At 34.2% G+C, this 24,798-nt stretch overlaps 1 protein-coding gene across 8 annotated transcripts in view; it reads left to right on the top strand.

Moving 5' to 3' along the window:
- Positions 1-24,798, top strand: part of LOC132704149 (rho GTPase-activating protein 21-like) — a 293,818-nt gene that overhangs the window by 218,193 nt on the left and 50,827 nt on the right. For all 8 annotated transcript variants that reach the window (XM_060673964.1, XM_060673969.1, XM_060673966.1 and 5 more), the window contains 2 exons: positions 7,075-7,210; positions 11,937-12,020. In XM_060673964.1, coding sequence (XP_060529947.1) covers positions 7,075-7,210; positions 11,937-12,020 — 220 coding nt within the window. The remainder of the gene's footprint in view (positions 1-7,074; positions 7,211-11,936; positions 12,021-24,798) is intronic.

Below are 24,798 nucleotides of genomic sequence, written 5' to 3'. Positions count from 1 at the left end.
ATACGCAAACAAAAAGAATCTTACTTACAAAACATTAAAAACTAAGGGAGCTGTTGGGTTTATTTTGCGGTTCTGTAGAGCTTAAGGCCTCCTAACTGACTAAAGGGACTGTATATTGTTGTTTATTTTACTTTTCAATTACAAAAGAAACAGAGCTCAAAAATAATATGTTCTTCGACGCATGTCTCTCGTCTCTTATGCCCCGCACAAGTGAGATCAATCGGCAGCACTCAGTGAAACACAGTGAAATTCATGCGGAAGGAGTGGCTGCGGAACGGATGGCCTAACCACTTGGCGTTAAATCTATTTAGTAACTTAAGAAAATAAGTGCCCAACCTGAAAAAAAAAGTTCCTACTTTTAACTCGACATAAAAACTGCATTATCTGAAAGGTTTTTTTCATGTAAAGCTTTTAAATTGATCAACAAATTACTAGTAAATTTTTTAAACTTCTTCATTATAAAAAAAAATGTTAAAAAGATTTGTTTCTGATAATGCGAACGATTTTGCTTTATAATGATTATTAAAATGATTTGCAGCAGTAAAAACTTCTTCGTTCTCTAATATTTATCCACCACGCCAATTTTTAAGGTTAGGGAACAGTCGTTCCGATAAATGTGCATAGTGCACATCACTAATAAAGTTAATCCGTCCGTCCCAAAAAGCTAAAACTTTGTTAAGCTGAAAAAATTACCTTTGCATTGTTTGCAGTTAGTTCATCGGTTGCTGTTCATGGTTTAGACTGTTTTTTTTTTTCAAGAGTGTAGTGGTGAATCCATGTCTCATCCATAGTTATAAATCGACGGAAAAGTTCATCAGCATTACCTTATGCACAATATTTGCTTGTTTGATACTTCTGCAGTCTCCTATTTGATGGCGAAGAGCCTTTAAGTGTGTTGTTTGCGCTTTGAAACCTTTAAATCTTATAATTGAACGTTTTCAAAAATCTTCCATTTTTCTAGAAATGTCAGTAGTCAATGGTCGATATTATAGTACTAAAGAATGAATATAGAAAAATTTATATGGAAGCTCAACCTTGCGGGACTTATCGACCCACGCGCGCACGTCAACAGTACATGCTGATCGTTGATCCAAATATAAAAATACTTTTTCACTGAAGTCCGTTTACCACTAGCATCAGTACCTCATAACGCGAAAATAGCTAGGTATAAATAATATTTCTGGGCTAAATTTATCATTCGACTCAAAGTGGTCTTTCTTAAAATGTTGCTTCTAAAAACTTCTTAAGCCACTTGTATTCATTGCAAAATGATTGCGTTGTGTAGAGTACTGGTAATACTCCCGGGTTTATTCATCAAAAATGGTATGCCAAAGTCATCGCGGCTTGATGAAACTGTAGCTTAAACTCTTTCATTTTAAACGTCCTGTTCTGTTTTGCTTCATTTCTGCGCCCATATACATTCTATAGGATTTGGTTCGCAATAATATACTGTTTTCTCCAAGATGAAATTAACCGTGACTACCAATAAATCAGCCAGAAGCTGTTTTTTTTTATCATTTCAGCAAAATTGTGTTTAAGAACATTCGAATTTATGTCACGTTCACATTACCTGCTGTATGGCACAACTGGAAGATTAGCAAACTTTTTCAAAATCCCTCATCGCTTTCGATTTGAACGATTATTAGTCTCTTCCGTTTTCCTCAGGGTAAAATGATAGAACTTCCATGAAAGCTTAGCGAGTACTGCTTATATTTTTGTCTTTATTGGACGAAGTCGATATTAAGAATTTCTTATCGATGACAGTCCCTCAAACGAATCATCCCCTCAGTGATGTGCATATGGTCAGATATAACGGGATCACCGGTCCGAATCCACCATCTTGAATTCAACGGCTTGGCTCACTCGCTCGGGGCGAACGCCAAGCGATGCGTAAATTAATAATTGTTATTCGGCAACGCGCGTGCCGGCATATTTTCCCAATTTGGCGGGAAAAGTTTAGGTGTCCCGTCGAGCGTAAACGCTTCTTGCCAAACGCGCGATTGTGTCACTATCGCGGCCGTTAGGTAATGTTTTCGTGTTTTCTACGTTTGCCTTAGTCGGAAATCGCAAGATTCGTATAATAAAAATTGATAATAAGCGGTCGGTTAACTGCCGGGAAGCGACAGAATCCAGTAAGACAAGGAGAAATAATGTTGAAATGGTCATACTCCAATGTTTTTTTAGTATTTACGTTTAAAATATTTGAAAAGGAAATCTATGCAACATATGCAACATATAAATACGTTCACCATACATTCAGTTCCTTAAATTAAACTAAAAGAACAAGAATATATCCTGGATCTGGCCTTAATTCAATAGGCGTGAAACTTTAGATAACGTAATTCTAAAAATAAGTCTTGATAGAAACTTATTTGTTATTGTATTAGTATTGATATTTGCATTATTAATTCTAATGGGTGTAGATTTCTAAAATTGCGTTATCTAATGAAATAATTTTTGTTAATACTATGATAAGTTTGAGAAATAAAATTTTATCAAAATTTATTTCTCGATTTATGTTTGCTAATAAAATAATTTTATTAATTATACAATCTCTAATGCTATAATTTTGAAAACTAATTCGAGAATGATGTTATCTAATACAATAATTTTGTTAATACTGCAATGACTAATATTAATACTCTAATAAGTTATAAGTTTAAGAACTTATTTTTTATCAAGACTTTTTTCTAGAATCATGTTATTTAAATACAATAATTTTATTAATAATACAATGACTAATACTAACGCTATAATAAGTTTATGAAATACATTTTTATCAAGGCCTATTTCTAGAATTATGTTATCTGATGTTTCACGCCTATTGAATTAAGATCGAATACACAATCGTTTTTTTTTTATTTTCTTATAAGCTATTCGCAAGCTGCTGCACAGCTTATGATTTCGTTGGCCATTCTTGTCAGATTGTGTAAACCCTCTGTCTATATACTGTCGAGCCTTATGCTGCATTATATGTTGACATTGTAGCTGAGCTATAGTTGTCAGTGTTGTAGCCAAATATTGCAATCAAAATGTTGCCCGTTTAAAAGTACCTTTAAAGGTCGTTTTATTCGAATGTTTTACTCATGTGTTGTTACTCCCAAAAGCTTGGTCTTTGGGAAAAAACAGGGTGTTTTCTAATTGAATGTCAATAGTTAAGGGGGCGATTTTTGGGACCATTTTGAAAAGAAAATTTCATATCAACATATGTCGTAAACGTCTTAAGAGGGTGGTAAAGTTTTCAAAAATAAAATATATTTTTTTGATTTAGATATTATAATAAAATTTGGCACACATGTGCTACGTCTCAAGAGTCCAATGTACCAAATTTTTTTTTTATATACAACAGTGGCCGGCGTATGGAATTTCACCTGTCTATTTTGACAGACATTGATGGTGCGTTACTGATTTATCTTAAAATGAAAATTATTCTCCAATCATTTCTAAAGATATTTAATTTCTTGATTTTTTTCAAACCGATGTACGATTTTCGTTTAAAAAAATAAAAACCTCTTTACTGCATCGTCATAACAATATCATTAATATGACAGCATACAGAGAAATTAGTTTTTATTTTTATTATATATATTATAAAAGATCAAATCTGCTCATAAATGAATGCAAATGTAATTATTGTTTTAAGTGAATCAGTGGCGTACCACTGACTGTCTATCAACAAATAATATTTTGGTTAATTTGGTCGCCACTGCACTGGCTAACTTTTTTTATGAAAAATAAAATATCTATCTAAAACAAAATATCTAGTTTTTAATTACCAACCAGTGTATTTCAGAAAAAAAATAGAAGACTGGTCTTTTTACTTTTTCAGTTTTAATGACATAACATAACATCCTAACAACAAGATAAATGATAAAAGATTCTTATTTTAAAAAAGGCACTACCTACAATCAATAATTTTTGACAAAATTGGCTGTTGATAAAAAAGTAGAACATAGAAACTAGATAAGTTGTTGAAAGTGTCCTTCACTTTGAGTGATACACGTTTCAGCTCTTTTCCTCATATTACCGCGCATTCTTTGAAGTATACGATCCTTCAGCTCATCTACAGTGTTAACGGGGGTGCGACAAACCAGACTTTTAAGATGCCCCCATAAGAAACTATCCGAACTATTTAAATCTGGGGACCTATGGGCCATGGTTGAGGTCCGCCGCGACCTACCCATCGGTTATTAAATGTGTGATTTAAATATTCTCTTACTGCAACACTAAAGTGAACAGGCGCGCCGTCATGCATGAACTATATTCATAATGATAATAATTCTCTGCATGCTGTCATATTGGCGTTATTGTTATGACCATGCAAAAAAGAGGTTTTTATTTTTTTAAGTGAAAACCTTACATCGGATTGAAAAAAGTCAAGAAATTGAATTTCTTTAGAAATGATTGGAGAGTGTAAGGATAAAACCATCAGTGTATTTAAAAAAAAAAGTGGTACATTATATAATGCCTCTTAATACATAGTACATGTATGATGTGTGCCAAATTTCATTAAAATATCTAAAAATATCATTAGTTTTTGAAAACTTCCACCCTGTGTCTTAAAAGTTAAGACATTTAGAGCATATGTTCATATGAAGTTTTCTTTTTAAGTAGGACCCAAAAATCACCCCCATAATTATTGACATTCAATTAGGAAACACCCTGTATATCTGTATATTAGTCGCTGCCCCTTACTAGGAAAGGAAAAGATTTAGATATATATTTTAGGGAAATATTGTAATGAACATAGGAAATTAATAATAGATGTTTATTAATCAAAATAACACTTTAACAAATTACTCAGTAACAGTAAATATCTTTTTATAACACAATTGTGTTTTTTAGTTTCTGTTCTTTCTCTGTCCTTATTGCAGTCATCGACGACTTTCGCTTTAAACAAACTCAACTAAAATTAGTTTATTTAAGTTTTGTTGCCAGTTAGTTCCAAAATTATTTCCAAAGATTGAATAAGGTATAGTATATAAATATGGTTCGATGTCAGTTGAACCAGAACAAAGCTATTGTGGTTATTTCTGCGAATGTTTTTCGCCACCACTTTGCGTTTAACTTCTGTTCACCTTAACTTGGAAACATGAAACATGCATAGCAACAAGAACCACATTGAGAGTGCCAGCGCAAAAGCAAATAGAAACTGTATTGCGGATATTGCGTTTAATAAGAGACGAAAGACGTAACGGCATGCAGAAAAATCACCCCTTGTAAAACTAGGTTTAATCCCTAGAACTCGGAGACAGTGCGACCGCATGAAGTCCAAACCGTCTGGCCTCCCAGATCATCAACAAAAAGGGTTTCGGGTTGTTTGTGCAGGCGAATTCCACCAGTAATGGGCTCGTTTATCGCAAATGTCCGGAAATTGCGGCATTGAATATCTTCATATTTTAATGCCTTCCTTTTCCTCCGGATGGTTTTGTTTCTCTCTTAACAAGAGTACCGTGTTTTAGGATTTATTGAAATATCTCCGATGATTTTTGAATATGTTGATTTAGTGTTGAACACGTACAATATATATTTGTTTAAACATATTTTTCTCCAATTGGAAACTAGAGAAGAGAAGATAATGTAAAAATGTATCAAGTTTTTTAATCTATTCCTAAAAACGTGTAATTTTTTTTTTGGGGGGGTGGGGGGATATGCAATTTAGGGACTACGAATTGAAGAATTTTGTTCATAATTCTTTCCATTTAGATTTTATTAATTTTGCCTTCTATGTCTTCAATTATATTTATGAAAAAATACGTTGCGCTATCTAGTGAGAAAATCGCGGATGCTGATTAATATACCTGCAAGTTACGTCTTTAGTACACGCCGAAATTTTAACTGTGGTCGCCAAATAAAAAATTACCAAATAGCAAAACCCCAACATCTCCAAAAAAAACATTTCGCGATGATTTCAAAATAAGCAATACTAAAATTCTCATCTTAGTTTTTCAATTTCACTTTTAAACTTAACGCATTAATCAAACAGAATGGTCAAAAATGAAATCATATTTGCAAAGATATTTTTGGCCAGCTACTTTTGCAATAGCAATATCATATGCCACAACAATGTGTTTACTTTAGGTATATCCGTTGAACAGTATCACTATGATAGTAGTATAAAAAGTATAGTAGACTATGAGCATAAATTCTACTGTGGTAGATAAACGAAAATCAAGTTTCGTTGCCCTTTGTTCAATATTAGCTTCGCAAATGTCACGGCAAAAGGAGGCCCAATTTAAAATAGTACGAGTGCTATAATTCATAGTCCCGCAGTATATAATTGCGAGGATCTGTCTTAAAAAAGAATGGCGAAGAAAGAATCCTTCCTGATACTCTACGCCCTCATTCACAGTCCTTTTGGACCGGCTTCTTGATGAAAGATGCCTCCTCTTCAGCTATTGAATTGTTGGAAGGGTTTCATTACTCGTGTGTCATAAGAATATAAGTAAAAATGAAAAACCTCATAAAAGCTGAAAAGTTCAAAGTCATATTTTAAATATTATTTAACACTAACTTAGGTTTTGAAGGGTCCAATTTTCGGCCCACATGATATTAATGGTCTGATATGACAATATTAATTGTAGGTACCGGTCCAAGAACCATTTTTTTTAAATTAAAGACTAAAAATATGCACAAGTTGTGAGCAGAATGAATGGAAAAAAGGAACGCGATCTAAGCAACAAGCAACAAAAAATTTTATAAAGAACTATGGTTACGCCAACTAACAATTTTGGTATCTATGACCCTCTCTGCTACTACTAAAGACGTAAACCGTCAATATTTAAAAGTTTTGTTTTTCCCAACGGTGGTGAACCGAATGTGTGCTTAAATAATACAGAGCTTTCTAGCTTCATTTTTGGGAGAATATTCAACTAAGTCGCTATTAGATGGATAATAACTCTCAAATTGGATATGAATTGAAATTTTGGTTGATGCGAATTAACGCTGATCCGCTACGGCTAGAAACTGTTTTCTGTGGTAACTTTACTAACCAGCTTGTACGTTTGGCTATACCCCTGAATGTTGATATATAATTATTTATATTATGCGTGTGTTTTTTGTTGTTAAATTTAGCGACAGCGCGAGCGGCAGTAGCAGTAACGCCTCATTAGATCGGGAAAAGGAGTCGGTGAGTCCGGGACCTCACGATAAGTTCGGCGCGATACGGGAAGGGATCGTCCATTGCAAGGTTTTGGAAATCGACGGCAAGGTGAGTTAACATTTTTCCCTACCTTATTTATATTTAACCCTTAAATGAGTGACAGCTATAAACTAGGAAAAAGAAAAAAATGTTTTTTCCTTGTTTTTTCGTTAATAGAAATAAAAATATCGATATCTCATTCAAAGAGATAATGCAGAAAATTATTATGCTTAAAGCGTTTTTTTTTTGTATTTGCAAAGGCTGTTGCAGTACTTTTCGCATGTGTATGTAAATCTCGGTTCTTCGGTTAGTTTTGGTTTAGCCTTCCCTTTTCTTCATTTTTCTGCATTTTGTTTTGTTTTTATTGAGATTTTATTCCAATTCCTTGCAACTTGGATGTCCATTTATTTTTTCTTTTTTCAATGACAGGCCAATATCCTCTTTCGTCCGTCCTGACTTCCTTTGAGTCGGCCCTTTTGTTCTTCGTTTTGTATGTTCAATAAAAATTGACAAGGCGTTTCAAAGTTTAAAATCCTAGCAAATAAATTATGTGCTATTAGAATGAAGTTGGATTATTTATTTTTTATTTTGGATTTAGAACTAAGGGTTTTTCGTTCCTGGCGATATTTCTTTGCTTTCTGTTTCTCTCCTTGTTTGTAGTTCATCATTTTCTTCTGTTGCCACGCCCTTCTTTTTTGTTTTGGTCGTTTTTTTTCTCATTTTTTCTTGCCCCATTTCGCAATTTTTATCGTCATCCGGTAAATACCAAGCTAAAGATATTGTTAAAGTAACTTTCCGTACCAATGAAGAGAAGTTTCTTTAAGTAGAAGCTCTATTTTTGTCTAAATTTTTGTCGGGTCTATTCATTGTGACTTATCCATTTATAAAGTACTTAGCACCTCTGCGACAACAGCATTAACTTGTTATAAGGTTATCTCTCAGATCGCAGACAAGTTACTTTCTTCCGAGCGGAGTATCACGTATGGGGTTCCACAAGCATCGATTTTGGGCCCATTTCCGAGCAATAAATTAATTCTTTTCGCAAATGATACGACCGTGGCATGTTGAGTCATATTTATGAGTTTAACAGTCATGAAAAAATAAAATTTTCAACACATAGTTCTTCAACCTTCAACCCTCTAGTTTGGCAAGAATAGCTTTTTGGGAGTTGCGCTCCATTTTGCAAAGGCCGAAATATAATGTGTTACTGAATCAAAATGCCTTGCAGTTTCCAACAGGTAACAAATTAAAATAATTCGGCAAAACCCGATTTCAGGCCATACTGGCATATTTATTAGAGAGCAATGTTAGTTAGTTTCCTAAAAACTGATGTAGCCTAAAACAAACTAATTTACTTGAAATCGGGTTTGCCCGGTAACAAATACATAACAAAATGTCACCTACCGGCTACCACAAAATTAATACTTTCAAGGTATATATACACATGGATATATTATAAATTACATGATTTTGTTTGACCTTGTGGATCTTTGAATGAAGCAAGTTACTTAAGGCCAACAATTCGCATTTAAGGGTTAAGGCAACATTTCAAATTTTAATCTCTCGCCAAACAGGATGCGGTTTTATAATCCACTTTGAAAACCCAAAAATTCTTTATAGTGTTTACGGTAGTTTTATCTTTTCCTACTAATTCGGGCTGTTTACTATCTACGCAAAATATACCTTGGTCCAATCAGATTTACCGACATTTTGCACACAACTGACAAAAAAAGCGATCATTAACGACTTACTATAAATATATAATTTAATAAAAAATAATTTGAAATTAGGAGATAACTTTCAGGGGACACCCACAGAAAGAAGCGGTGCCTATCTCACTGTCACTTAAAATTCCACCGAAAGGTGTCCGGCGCCGGCCGAGAGGTATTCTTCCCTTCTTTTGTAATAATCTACAGCACATGGAAATATTATAAAGACCTTTACGACCCTAGATGTTAAATTGTTGCAAAATTTGAATTGCTTTATTATTCGAGATGGGTTTACTGCTGCATAGTATCCAGTTTTAAACTGCAGGGTCGTATCAGTTCGTCAATTTTAGTCTACGTTGCCTCCGGTATTTCAGATACGTAAGAGATATGGGGCGGCTTCAGTTGTGGTTGTTATTATCTCCAATAATATTCCTTTTAAATAGTTAACTTTTGTCCTTTGTATTAAATTAACATTGGAACATGGTCTTTTATTGAAGTCAAAAATCTCCTACGTAACATTTTGAATTTTACCAATTATTATTAATTTTACAAATAATGTAAAGCCCATATTGTGCATTAACACACAATAACGCGTTTTACCACAAACCGAAACTCAATTTTACGTACTTGACGCGCGTTTCGCCAACCAAGTTGGCATCTTCAGGAGAAGATTATAACTAAACTTAATAGAACAGATGCTCTCTATATATATACACATCGGGAAGTGGGAGAGGGAATTACGCACTGTTCACGCAACCAATCAGCGCGTATAATGGGCTAAACGGGATTGGACCTCTGTCCTTGATCAGTGCCTTATTCCCTCTCTTAACAATTTCTAAGCTTTCGTAGGCATCTAATTTTCTACTATTATTTACATGTTTAACTAATTTTAAATTTCTTATATCTACCTTATGATTATTGTTGAACATATGTTCGGCTACACTTGATTTTTCTAATCTACCAAATTTTAAATGAGCTAAATGTTCTTTAAATCTAACATTAATTGCTCTTTTGGTTTGCTCTACATATGTCTTGTCACAATCGTTACAACATATTTCATAAATTCGCAAGGGTATCTAGTTTATCCTTGGGATTATCCAAGATATTTTTTTAATTTTGATCCGGACTGATAGACACTTCGAAGACCTGCGGCCACTTGTATAATGGGGAGAGAAAGGAATCGAGACTACTTTTAAATTTTCCTTATCAGCTTGAAAAGTCGTTGATTTTTGAAGTTTGTTTTTAAATCTAAATTTCCTAATTAGCTTATCGATAAAACTATCTTCATAGCCATTGATTCTAGCCACCTTTTTTATAAGGCTTCTTTCCACCTCAAACCTTTCTTGATTTAAAGGAAATGTGACAAGTCTATGGACTAGAAAATTAAAACTTGCCATTTTATGTTGAAAAGCATGGTTAGAATCATTGGTTATGTATCTTAAAGTACTAGTGTCTTTCCTACAAATGTCAAAAACTATATGATTTTCACTGTTTTTGATAACGAGAACGCCCAAAAAAGGCAACTGCATGTTACTTTCTATTTCATATATGAATTTAATAGATGGGAAGTAATTATTCAAGTTTGAAATAAAGTCATTTAAATCCATGCAAGTTGTATCAAAAACCGCGAAAACATCGTCGACGTATCTATACCATATCCTAGGAAAGTCCTCGAAATTTTCTTTAGCACTATGTTCAAAATGATGCATGAAAAGTTCAGCCAGGAAAGGAGATAAACAATTTCCCATGGCCGTGCCATTTTGTTGTTCATAATAGTTGTTATTATATAGAGAAATATTTTTACTCATGCAAAGCTTTGTCAGAGTGATTAGCTCTTCAATTATATCGTTACTGTAGTTATTATATTCGAGTAATTTCCTGAGGTATTCCGAAGTTTCTGGTATAAGAACGCTTGGAAATAATGAAAATTATAATGAAATAAATTCATACCAGAAAAGGTCCATCGGTATAAATGAGCCCGCATTTCAAATTTTTGTCAGTTTTTGATTCGTTTAAATCAACTTTTTATACGATTCTTTAAGTGTAATGAAGATCCCAGTTTTAATTATATCAAATTTGATTCAAAGATAGTAATGAAATAATAATTTCTAGTCGGATTGTATTGGCCATCTTTAGTACACCAGTAGACAAGAGTTTTATTGGATTTATCTGTGAAACGGTGATTTTTATCAAAGAAATATTTCAGACGTAAATTGTTGATCATACAATTATTTACAATAATTCTTATACTTTTTAATGTTGTTTCCCCTACTGCATGATCTGTTATGACGCAGTTTTATGAGCCATAGTGGTATAAGTTATTTAATACAGAGTTCTAATTTATGTTAATATCTGATGCCAACGTAATATTTCCAGAAAGAACATTGTCTTCTTTAAAGTAAAATAAAAATTGTCATTTTTATAAGCAGGAATGAATTGTGTTATTTCATAAACAACTAAGAAGTAAAAAAATGTAAAATCTGAACTTATATTTTGTCAGCAGTGTATGTATGAGTTTGAACTACTATACTTTAAGTGGAAAAGTCCTATATTAAAAAAAAGAAAAACAAAGAAATTCCGAACAGTCCGTATACACGAAATGACTATTTTTTGTGATCTACAATTTATATCGAAAAAAAATCCAAAAATCGATAATTTTGGCTTTCACTTGAGATCAATGTAGACTTCCGGCACCTTTTTTTTTTATGTTTTATCAGTTTTTTTTTATTTAAGATGTCTATTTATCATTTCAATAATTTTCGAACAAATTTCAAAATTGTACTTCAGGTTTTTGGCGGGATAGGTTTGTGAACTGTGGACCCCTGCCAAGTTTCGCACTACTAATAAAAACATCAGTCATAGACTAGTAACGAATTTTGAGTTTACTTTTTTCTCTGCACCCCACTAGATATTTTTGCTCTCTTGGTGCTACGTTTCTAACCCGGTAGTTTACCTTTGCCATTGCTGCTCAGACGCGGGCCAATAAACGACCAGATAAAGCTTGTAAAATCGTTTACAAACCCAACGAAATATATATTGTTCGTACTTTGAGCGGTTGCGTGACACGGTTTTTGGGTTTGTTGCAGCGCGCTGCGGACCGATCTTGGAAACAGGCGATGATCGTTCTCAAAGGACCGAAACTGTTTCTCTATAAGGACCGACACCATCAGGTGAGAGACTTCTTTAACCCTATGGGCTTGTTTGTCACTGTTTTCTTGTTTTTATTCTAGGATATTTATTATCTTCCAAAGTCACTAATTTGTAACATTTTGCACCAATTTTTTTGAATTTTTGCTAAAAAGTAGCAATCATTTTTAAACCATTAAAAAATTGAATGTTTAATGAGTAATAGGTAACAAAACAATTAGCGGAATTCAATTCGATTAAACTTCCCTGTTAAAGTCATGTTTTCTACATTATTTTTAATCCCTCAAATATTAAATTTAACAAAACTATTGCTTGTATAGATCGTCTTTTTTAAAAATAACCTAATACTTTAAAATACATACCTGCATCTTAAATCGAGACTTCGGAAGTTGCTATTGAAAAGCGATACCTTATCTATCTAATGTAAATTATGTATTTACACATAAAAATTCAGAATAGATTTCAGATTCACACGTAATATAAAGACCAAATATTTCAGATAAACAAATTCTTAATAACGCAGGTTTTGACGTGTAGTTTATGAGTATTTTCTGGGTGTGAAGCCAGGGAATTTAGGCCCTTTTAGAGTTAACACTTTTATTAAAAGTGATTGATGAAAGTTCTCGAATTTTAGTTTTATCGGTTAAGTTTTGTCATTAATAACAAAATAGTTGATATTAAATTTCGTATGTCCTGTACAGCAGCTAATACTTAGCGCTGGATTATTCATTCGGCTGCAGTTCTAAAGTGCATTGACATCTTTCCACAGTATATTCATATCTTGGAGAGACCACTTATACATCTATATAACTTGGGTGAAGGGCGACCACCTTGTAGTAGTACCCCCGATGAAACCTCAAACAATTTTGAATGAAAATAAAACAGTTTTACTCTTATATGACGGGTCTCTAAAAAAACTGACATTAATTCTAGCGTCCTTCTAGTAAAACTATCCAAATTTGTTTTTTTCTCTCCAACGATTCCAACATGTTGATTTCATATTAACCAGCAACTACCAATTCAAAGTTTTATATTGTTAGATTACGTTCGAATATTTAAATATTGGCGCGATCTATCGATTTCGGATGCGTCGGGAAATCTTCGGGTCTATTCGCGCGCGTGAGTCGGGACGCCGCAGAGGGTGGCGACGGGCATCAGTTGATGCCCTGCTCTGGCATGCACCGCTCGACATTGACGCCAAGATCGGAAAAGTCGTCTTTAAAACAATCTCGATTTATTTAAATCTAACATCAGGTGTGGGGTACACGTGTAATCGTTTAACGTAATTTGGAGTGTGCTATAATGGCCGAAGAAGAACTGAATCGATCTTTGGGCGCCATAGCGTCGATCCTTGAGAATTTGCAACAGCGTGTCGGTACAAAGGAGCCGTCGCCGACATCAACCACATCGCCAGCCACCCAAACCACTCCCATTTCGTTGGCCTTGCCGAGTTTTGACCCCGACAATATGGATAGTGGTATTTGGTTACAAAAAATTGAAGGGTATAAGAACGAATTTGCTTGGTCAGATCGGGAAACCGTGAGTAGAATTGGTCCATTTTTGCAAAAATCTGCACTAAGATGGTTTTCGGCATGGCAACCCACGGAAGAAACGTGGGAAAATTTTAAATTTGACTTTTCTGTATCTTTTCCCAAACAAAAGAATTTGGGTAAACTGTTAAGCGATGCTGTAAATTATCGTAGTTCCGATGCGCGCAGTTATGTTGAATACGCGAGAATTAAATTAGAAAAATTAAAGCGCACGCGGGCAAGTTGGTCTGATTCGGATTTGATCGAAATAATTGCTCATTCAATAGACGATCTTGCGGTCAGAACTGCGGCCTATAATTGTAGTGCCGCCTCTGTTAGTGATTTAATTGCATTTCTCTCTAATTACATAAAAATTCCTCTAGTCGAAAAATCGGCATCCGAATTGAATAAGAAAAATAATGTATTTTCACACAAAAAAACGACGCAGGCAAATTGTTATTCTTGCGGTCAATCGGGACACTTTTCTCGCGATTGTAAATCTAAAACTAAGAATACCAATAACTCGGATAATAAAGGGTTTGATGTTTGCCGATATTGTAAAAGACCTGGTCACGGCATTGAAAATTGTTTTCGTCGGCAAAATAAACAAAGTCGAGGAAGTGAAGTTTCAGAGTCCGGACAGGACCCAACCGTAAAGAAATTTAAATCTCATCACGTTTTGCTCAATTCACATAATTTTAATGAAAACAAGTTAAAAACTGTGCCTATCGTTATTTCGGGTTACACTACAAATTGTTTAATTGATACCGGCTCCACGTGTTCGCTAATAAAAGAAACGTTGGTAGACAAATTAAATCTAAAGAAAATTCCGCGTGTTACTCCTTTACGATGGTTCGACGGTACCATACATAATTCTTTTTCTTTTACCAAAGCATTGGTAGAGTTTCCCGAAATAAAAATAACGCTTGATCTTGTTATTGTGCCGCATAGTCATTCCAAATATGACGTTATCGTTGGTGAAAATGTTTACGAAAATAATGTAGTTTTAATAAAAAATAAAAACGTTCAAAAAATTATGCCCATGCTTGCGCTTACAAATTCTACTCGAACCATTCATAACTCGGAAATAACAAGTGATCTGGAGCATGCAGAAATGGCTGAACTAATCAAACTGCTGGGGAATTATCAGAATTTGTCAACTGCTACTGATTTTACCATTAAACCTGTCAATACCGGGGAATTAACCATCACATTGACAGAAAACAAAACTGTTTATCACCATCCCTACCGTATGTCGGAGTTTGAGCGTCAGAAAGTACGTGGCATCGTTGCTGATCTAATTAAAAACGAAATCGTCCGGGAGAGCAATTCTCCATTTGGGAGCCCGATTATACTCGTTAAGAAAAAAGATGGGACATTTCGATTGTGTGTCGATTATCGTCATTTGAATAAAATAACTTTAAGAGATCGGTATCCATTGCCACGTATTGACGATCAGCTCGATCGTTTAGGCAAAAATAAATTTTTCACGTCACTTGATATGGCTTCGGGCTTTCACCAAATCCCGATTAATCCCGAGTCGATTCCAAAAACCGCTTTCGTGACACCGGATGGTCAGTATGAGTATTTAAAAATGCCTTTTGGACTGGCCAATGGTCCTGCGGTCTTTCAGAGAGCAATTAATATGGCTTTAGGTAACCTAAAATATGACACCGCGGTTGTTTACATGGATGACATAGTAATACCCTCCATCACACTTGAGGATGGATTTTGTAAACTAAAATTAGTTCTTGATGCTTTGTCTAAAGCCGGATTTTCAATTAACCTTCGTAAATGTCGATTTTTTATGCAAAACATCACCTATTTAGGTCGTCAAATATCGGCTGATGGTATCCGACCTGATCCGAATAAAGTTAAAGCAGTCAAGGAAAGTCTGTCACCCACTAACGTGAAACAAGTGCGCCAATTCATCGGTTTGGCGAGCTACTTCCGTAAATTTATTCCCGCTTTTTCTTCCAAAGTAGCTTGTATAACTCACTTGACTCGTAATGATGTTCCCTTTGTTTGGACGACTGAATGTGAAAAAGCAAGGCAGTATGTTATTGATGTCCTTACTCAAAAACCCCTATTGTCAATTTTCGATTCAAATTTAGAGACTCAATTGCATACTGATGCGAGCAGTATTGGTTTCGGTGCTATTTTATTGCAGAAACACAGTGATACCTTTCGTCCAGTTGAATATTTCAGTCAAAAAACCAATCCAGATGAAGCTATGTATCATTCGTTTGAACTAGAGACTCTGGCCGTTGTGAAAGCTTTAAAAAATTTTCGTGTATATTTGCTTGGATTAAGATTCACTTTAGTAACTGATTGCAATTCCTTAAAATTATCTGCAAGCAAAAAAGAACTTAAGCCGCGGACCGCCCGCTGGTGGGCTTATATGCAGGATTTCGACTTCGAAATTGTTTATCGTAAGGGCTCTGAAATATCTCATGTTGACTTCCTTAGCAGGAACCCAATTGAAACTGTAGCTCATATCGATTCACAACCCAATTTTCATAAAAATTGGCTTACCGTATCACAAAGTCAAGATGAGGAATGTAAACAAATCATTCAATCTTTGAACGATGCTAAAGATGATGTCAAACGAAAATATAAATTAGAAAAAGAGACCTTATTTCGTATTACAACCAATAAAAATAACAAATCGTCTCAGTCTTTACTTTTTGTACCATCTAATAACCGTTATAGTCTTTTGAAAATATTTCACGATGATCAAAGTCACATAGGTTGGGAAAAAACTCTTGCCTCAATCAGACTTTACTTTTGGTTTCCCCATATGACCAGGTATGTTAAAAAGTATGTTGAACACTGTTTGATATGTGCAGTACGAAAAAATCAGACGGGTCCTAAACAAGGCTTCCTTACTTCTATCCCAAAGCCCGATGAACCATTCCATACAGTTCATGTCGACTGTCTGGGCCCCTTACCAGGTAATCCAAAAAACTATAAATATATCCTTGTTATAATTGACGCCTTCTCCAAATTCTGTCTCCTATATCCTCAATCCACCGTTACTACAGAAGAAACAACACAAAATTTTGCTAAATTCCTCAGCATATTTGGCACGCCCTCCAAACTAATTCACGACGCTGGAACTAATTTCATAGCAAAAATATTTAAATCATTTACCGAATATTTTGGCATCGAATTACACGTGACAACCCCCGGTGTTCATCGCTCCAACGGACAAATAGAACGCTATATGCGAACTATTACCAATTTGTTAAGAGTTGAATCCAATAAAGTAACAGATTGGCCGAACAAAGTATGGAAGATCCAGTTAGTAATCAATACTACGAAACAAAAGACGACTGGTTGCTCACCTTTTAAGTTAGTATTTGGTCGAGAGGGTCAAACGCCTCAAATTCGTACAGTCTTAACCGATTTGCCAATCCCTGATGAAACTAAATCTCCAGTGGATTATTCCGCAGTTATAAAGAAACTACGGCAAAATTCAGAAAGGCAGTTGAATTATCTAAATAAGAAGCGAAGAGACAATCAGCTGTATAAAGTAGGTGATACTGTTTTGTTAAGCCGAGGTCAAAGACCTGAAAAGTTTTCTTGTGAATTTGTTGGTCCTTACATAATCAAGAGATCACTTACCAATAATCGGTATTTGATTAAGAAATTAGGTACTCCGAAAACTTTTAAATGTTCTAAGGATCAGTTGCGGCATTGGCCTACTGATTGGACGCCTGACGATTTCCAAAGATTATTACAACTAGACAATTGTAAGTACATAATTTGACTTGTTGTGCCGTGTTAGATTGATTTGAGTTGTGTATATAAAACTAATTTAAATAGTCTTTGGAGTATTTTGTGTTTTGATTTTGTTGTTTGAGAGCCCATCGCAAATACGTGCTTATTGCAGTATTTCCATCGCGCTGCTCAAGTCAACTCTGTGTTTTGATTTTGTTGTTTGAGAGCCCATCGCAAATACGTGCTTATTGCAGTATTTCCATCGCGCTGCTCAAGTCAACTCTGTGTTTTGATTTTGTTGTTTGAGAGCCCATCGCAAATACGTGCTTATTGCAGTATTTCCATCGCGCTGCTCAAGTCAACTCTGTGTTTTGATTTTGTTGTTTGAGAGCCCATCGCAAATACGTGCTTATTGCAGTATTTCCATCGCGCTGCTCAAGTCAACTCTGTGTTTTGATTTTGTTGTTTGAGAGCCCATCGCAAATACGTGCTTATTGCAGTATTTCCATCGCGCTGCTCAAGTCAACTCTGTGTTTTGATTTTGTTGTTTGAGAGCCCATCGCAAATACGTGCTTATTGCAGTATTTCCATCGCGCTGCTCAAGTCAACTCTGTGTTTTGATTTTGTTGTTTGAGAGCCCATCGCAAATACGTGCTTATTGCAGTATTTCCATCGTGCTACTCAAGTCAACTCTGTATTTGTAAATGCGTGCTTACTACAGAATTTCCATCGTGTCTGTCAGCTTGTGAGTTATTACGTAAATCTAGTCCCAATTGTTTGTGAAATTCATTTGATTGATGAATTCTCGTTTTTTGTTCATTACAGGGAACTCTGGGACGGCTGATGATAAATCTGCAGAATGAAAGGTTTACGAATTTTTACCGATGTACACATCTATATATTTTAACGTTGCTGTAAAGAAATAAAACTTTGTTTTTTTTCTGTGTGTTCATGTCTGTGACACTTCAAATGAGTCATGCATTCCGAGAGCGGAATGTTGTCAGTTTGGCCGTGTTAGATTACGTTCGAATATTTAAATATTGGCGCGATCTATCGATTTCGGATGCGTCGGGAAATCTTCGGGTCTATTCGCGCGCGTGAGTCGGGACGCCGCAGAGGGTGGCGACGGGCATCAGTTGATGCCCTGCTCTGGCATGCACCGCTCGACATTGACGCCAAGATCGGAAAAGTCGTCTTTAAAACAATCTCGATTTATTTAAATCTAACAATATTATTGATGAGCTTATCAAACAATTTAGATTAAACCCGATGTTTTTGGACGACACCACTATACAAAAAAATGTGCGGCGCCTCAGTGAAAGCGCGAGAGATCCGGGAAGCGTCATGTTTTTTTTTTCGCGAATCGCATTATATTTAAATTTCGGCCATATTTAGTAGAATAGCCAGTTGCAATAAAATCGCGCGGTTTTCTAAAGTGTGATTCACGCCGCTGAATTTACGATCCGGCTCGGTGAAATTTTGCAACGAGTACCGTTATTATTGTTTTCGGACCAGTTTATGGTTATAGTGACGCCGTCGTTTGTTTACCGAATTTGCGAACAAAAATCGGCGATCCGCGTCGAACGAAAATCGGTTTTTGGCGAAAAACACTCGGAAAACAAATAATTGTTTGAAAATTGACCCTACGTACAGGTTTTTTAAATTGATAAAAAAAGTTTATCCGGAGTGTTTCAAAACAAATTGGAAAAACTTAGGGGGGTTGTTTAAAATAAAGGGTCATTTGTTATATAAACTTTGGGTCAGAAGGAGATATCGCGCTACGAATTTGGCGGAAAAGTAATGTTTTTATTTTTTATCTTAAAAATAAAAATAAATAGAATGGAATAGATTAAAATTACTGGAAGGGATTGAATTAGGCTACCCATATTATTCTTCTTAACTAAATGTAGGCATAAATCTTACTCAATAACATGAAAAATATATTTTTTATTTTGTTTTAATTTCAAAATATTTTTATCTCCTTCAATTTTTTCATAAAACTTCCATTTTCCAGATAAAAAAATAAATTATAAAAAAGGTCATGTCCAAAAAAAATTTAGAGTAATCTATAATCTGGTACACATATGGTACACTGTAAATTGAAGATACGTAAATCTAAACCGAAATCGCTTTTTAAAACCTACAAGGATTTTTCTAATATTTGTTATGAACATTTTCAATTTGATTTAAACAATATTAATTGGGATTAAATATTCGAACAAACTGACATTGATAAAATGGTTGAGTTTTTTAATACTAACTTACTGCTCCTCTGAAAACTGCGAAGATAACAAAACCGCCAGCTCCTTGGCTCACGGAAAACTTAAAGGTAATGATATAATCAAAACTATCTAAGTAAAACAGAAAACCGAACAATCCACGATTTGAATACAAGGAGTTGAGAAATCTTGTAAATACGGCTATTTATTAAGCCGGAGAAGAAAGCTTTTTGCCAACCCAAGTTGCTTACGGATCCAACAAACTTCTGGCGTGTACTTAAATATCCTAATGTCTACTCCGGACCTACACTACATTCAGGTGTCTCAAATATTGCGAATTCTAATGAAGCACACTTAAATAATGATTTCATTAAGCAATTCTACAACAAAAACTCTTTAAATTCAGAAAATTTTTCTATTTCCAGTATTTACCCTAATAAAATCGGAAAAATAATACATCACATTAGAACTCATGCCGTGGGGTCTGATGGGATTGATAGGAAGATAATGTTATATGTTTTCCCCAATCTTTGTCGCATATCCCGTATATTATGAACCTTACTCTGGAAATACGATAAGGTCATTCCTCAAGATAAAGAAAAAATAATTAATCTATTTACTTACGGCCGGACGCCAAATGCAAAAAATCTGAGTCTGCATTTAGATAATAATTTGATTTTTGTAGGTCACTTTGATCCGGAAATCGTTTTACAAGCTTTGGTTTCTCTACTATAATAAAGATATTCTGGACACAGCAATTAAATAAAAACTTACCTATTCCTTAATTATTTCCTCAATTTCATACTAGCCTGCCCTACTTTAGAAGGACAAAGTTAGTCTTCAGCGTCCTCAGAATGCCTGTCTCAGATTCTCACACAACCTTCGTAAATGTGATCACATATCAACTAGCCTAGAGGATTCTCGCTGGCTAACATTAGACGAACATTTTAAATCGCAGCTTTTAGTCTTAATTAAAAAAATGATATCTCTCCAACGTCCGACATATCTTTTAGACAAACTTAATCCTGGATCAGATATTCATTTGGTTAATACTCGTCATAGAGGGCTGTTTATCCTTCCCAAACATTCTTTGGCACAGTTCCAGCGCAGTTTCACTGATAATGCTATCAAGACTCCCTCTCCAACTGAGATCAATCACCTCACTAACTTCATTCCAACAAAAAGTTAAACAATACATTTATCATAATAGAGACTCATTATAAAACTAGTAACTATCAAATAATATATATGTGTTGTGTTAATTAATTTTTTCTTATGTCTTTCTTTTTTGATTCACTCTAGTACTCTTAAAATTATTAAAAACGTTTTTTTATGGATGTAATTTTTATGCTATATTTTATATTTAATCTTATAAATAGTTGTATTCATTACCAACATTAATCAATTTTCTTCTATACAATTACATTTGGAAATAATTTGTTAATAATCGTTTCTGTAGCCTATGAATAAATACCATGTTTAAAATCGTTTTATTTAAGTAATATGACTGAAATAGAAACATAATAAATAAGCAAAACATCTAAGGCACAACAACAATACAATCTTCATATAAGATTATAAGATTTATGCTCGCATAAAATGCATATCTGCCATTTCTACATTAGTGTAATTCACCATTATTAAATTAAAACCTAAATTTTTTTATTAAATTAAAAACGCCGTAAGAAGTGATGGCAGCCCACTAGATTGTTTTAACTACTTTTTTTATTCCATAATGCATTCCTTGAGATTATGAAAAAATTGAAAATGACAAAAAAAGTTTTTATGAAAAACAAAATAAAAAAATATGTTCTTTATGTCATAACATAACTTTTTCCTTTAGAAAACAGCATACTGACTTAATTTAGTTAATAGGTGACTTTTGACCGAACGTCTTTATAACAAACTACTCTTTTGTTATAAGAAAGGAATCACTCCCTTAAGTTTTTTGCATTTGTTTTTGAAACATCCCGTATAAACGTTGGTCGGGAAACAACAAAGAAAAATGTCGGTGGCGTCCCTTTAATACTCCTTAAAATATTCACGGCACTGGACTTCACAATTCTAATATAACTTGAACTTAGTATTTAGACAGATAGATAGATAGACAGACCAGCAGTAGCAAGTCATGTCAATATTATGAACCAAATAAATAATATGAATATATCATTTTGGGCTACATTGCATAAAGAATATTATTCATCTATAGGGACAACTGCGACGAAAATACAAATAGCCAAATATTTATATTCTCCTTTACCATTCCTAAATTCAAAATTATAAAACTTCAAAACGCTAAATCGAAATATGTATACGGTTCCTTCTTGTTTTAATGGAATGTGGCATTGTTTCCACAGAAGTCAAGACTATGTTAACCAAATCACATAATCCATTTCCAGCAGCACTAGCGTTAACTCCTCTTTTAAGTGAAGTGAATTATAAACAACGTCTAAGAAAAGGAAGTATTTTCTTTCAAATTTTTGAATCGCAAAACGCACAAGATTACATGGGTTAATTTGGTTAGTGACATCAACTTATTCGACAGCCACAATCTTCGAATAGTGTACAGGGTGGGCTAAATATTATATTGAAAACGATCAAAACCGTTAATTTGGGGAATAAAGTGTAACTTAATGACGCATTTCGATTTAGTGTAGTATAGGTCACGTAAAAAAATGTACATTCTACCAAGACAACAGACAAGTTTAAATTCGCATTTGCGCAATTAACTTAAAAAAAAAAATCGCAACCGCACATTTCAGAACACAAGTTAGTTAAGCGTTATTTTAAAGAAATTATAGAGGTGGTCGAAGTATTTGTCGCGGGGCCTGTTGGCGGTGAGCATGGGAAACTAACTATTTTTTAAAAGATTATTTACCAAAAACTTTCTTTTGTTCGGCATTAGGGGTAGTGCTCAGGTTTTGGTTGGTTTACTTTAGGTTGAGACAGGCATTATTCTTTTTTATCTCGTTGGTAATCTTCATCTTTCTATACAAATCCATTGATGGGAATATGCGACCACATTTTCTCTTGTTTCTCTGGCTCTGGCGGCATATATTAATGATTATATGTCGCTTGACAACTTTTTCCATCCCAATCCTCTTCAGTCTGCCTATTCTTTATAATATTGAGGAGCTCCCGGTTCTTATTAAGGCGGTCCCGAACCTCTTCACCCTGTCAGCCTAACTGCTCATGCGATCTTAAAAATTCTCCGGTATTTCCACGTCCCAAAAGTCTCCAGTTGGTCATCGCATTTACCTTCAGAGTCCAACCAAATGTTACACTCTTTCAATCTCAAGCGGAGACCAAGATGGAAGTCGCCGCAAGTGAAATAAGTTTCAGCAAAATATTTCGAGCTTGTTCAATTCATTTAATTTCATTATCTGAACACCATCCTTCATGCAGCTATGTTTCCAAATATTTATTTTTTGCTACTCGTTCCGAGATTCCCCGACGTAGGTCAAGGAATCTCTGTATATATTTGTTTCTTTGGTAATCAGGTGCCTCCTCCCACCAAAACGATATATGATCATCTCACAAACGCAAGGAGTACAGCGTAATACTATTTACAAAACTAAAGGATTCCTCCTGAGGCGGTTGTTGTTGAATCGAACTCACGATCTCAGGAATTCATATTTTTTTGTAAATAGTATTACAGTAGCCAGTGGAAGTTTCATTGAAAAAAAAAAGGTACAGCGTAGTTCTATGTTGGATTTGGATTATCTAAATGAGTAATTATTTTTCGTAATTAGGTTCACTGTCCAAGATTCCTGACATCATAACATGTTGGTTGTGAAAATGATGCTTAGAAATGTCGGTCCTATCAATTTCTTATCGTTTGGTATTTCTACCTTTGTGTGTTACATTCTTTTTTCTAAACATTGTTTTGTCAACAATCTCTCACTCCGGTGGCATGAAGTTTATTAAATTGTACCGTTTTGACACTGCTCTGGTATCCATCGAGATTTTTTGACTTTATTTTTTATTATTAGGAATTACTAAATTTTGTTGGTCGATACATTAATTGAACCTACTTTATTTGTTAAGGGAGGACCCTACTGAAATTTTTAAATTCTTACGGAATTTGTAGGTTTTGAGAACCAATTTTTTGTAATTGTGTCATCAGGTTCTCTCCATATTTAGGAAACATAACTCTCTCTCATTCTCCACCTCCGTAGACTGGTGGAAATTATTGGAAAAACTTAAAAACAAACGTAGCTGTTCTGCGGGCGCCGCTAGACAAGAGTCATCTACAAAAATGGAGAAAAAAAGAGAATTTATTGGTATTTGTCAAAATTGGACCTCTATTTAGATTTTTTAACACCAACCAAAGGAATAAACATAATTTAAAGATCCCTTTTTGATTGCTTTACCGATTTAATGGGTGCTTCAAAATATCAACAACCCAGATTTGATATCTATGCTACTAAACGGTCGGCAACCAATGCCATTATATATAAACGAGAACCAGCAACCATTGATAAGATGGCTAGAAACTTTCTGGTGTTATGATTGACATTTATTCTACTAAATAATATATTCATTTATTTTTGTGGTCAATAGTCTGAATTAAATTTTAGAGGGTTTAGGCCCAAGAAATTTTTGAATTATATACCAACTTGTTTGAAATGTCAATATTATTTCCGTTTATGTTACCTAGCAAAGTTTATTTTATAGAACACAGTCTAGTATGTATATTTATATTTTGTTTTGGATGACTTGTGTACATTGACATATCCTATCGGAGACTAATTTTAATTTTGATTTCGAGTTGCGACTTCTGTTGACCTTGTGAAAAGTACAGTGTAGCCGCTTATATCACAACGTGGCAACAACTTTAATTATTTTACTTTGACAACTTGTATATTTTTTGTAAAATACTTCCCTATACCTATCTCGGTTGTAGAGATATTAATCGTCTACCATGTTTTTGATCGGGAACAGACCACAAAATTAAATTCTCATTAGTGACTGCAGTTTCCGGGTATTACACTTTTTTTGTCAAATTATGTGTTATTATTTATTTGTCCGGTTTTTTTAAGTAATGGTCACCTTTGTAGAAAACTGAAAAAGGAACAATTTTTCCCAATAAAATGTTTCGATATTTTCAAAAATAGCCAAATTTTTAAATATTTTTCATGAAAAATGTCAATTTTGATTGTTAAATCTTTATTTTTGATGCACAAACTATACCTAAGATCAAAATTTCCCCAAAATTAATAATAAAAAATATTCCCATAAGATGCGGGCTTAAATCATTTTTACCTGTAAATTTACAGAAAAATGTATTTTGGCTATTGTTTAAAACCACAGAATATTATCATTTTTTT

The sequence above is a fragment of the Cylas formicarius genome, unplaced genomic scaffold (assembly GCF_029955315.1).
Source record: "Cylas formicarius isolate icCylForm1 unplaced genomic scaffold, icCylForm1.1 PGA_scaffold_6__28_contigs__length_40554024, whole genome shotgun sequence".
NCBI classification, from domain to species: Eukaryota; Metazoa; Arthropoda; class Insecta; order Coleoptera; family Brentidae; genus Cylas; species Cylas formicarius.
Note: the sequence above shows the minus strand (reverse complement) of the source record. Positions and strands in the feature narration are given on the sequence as shown.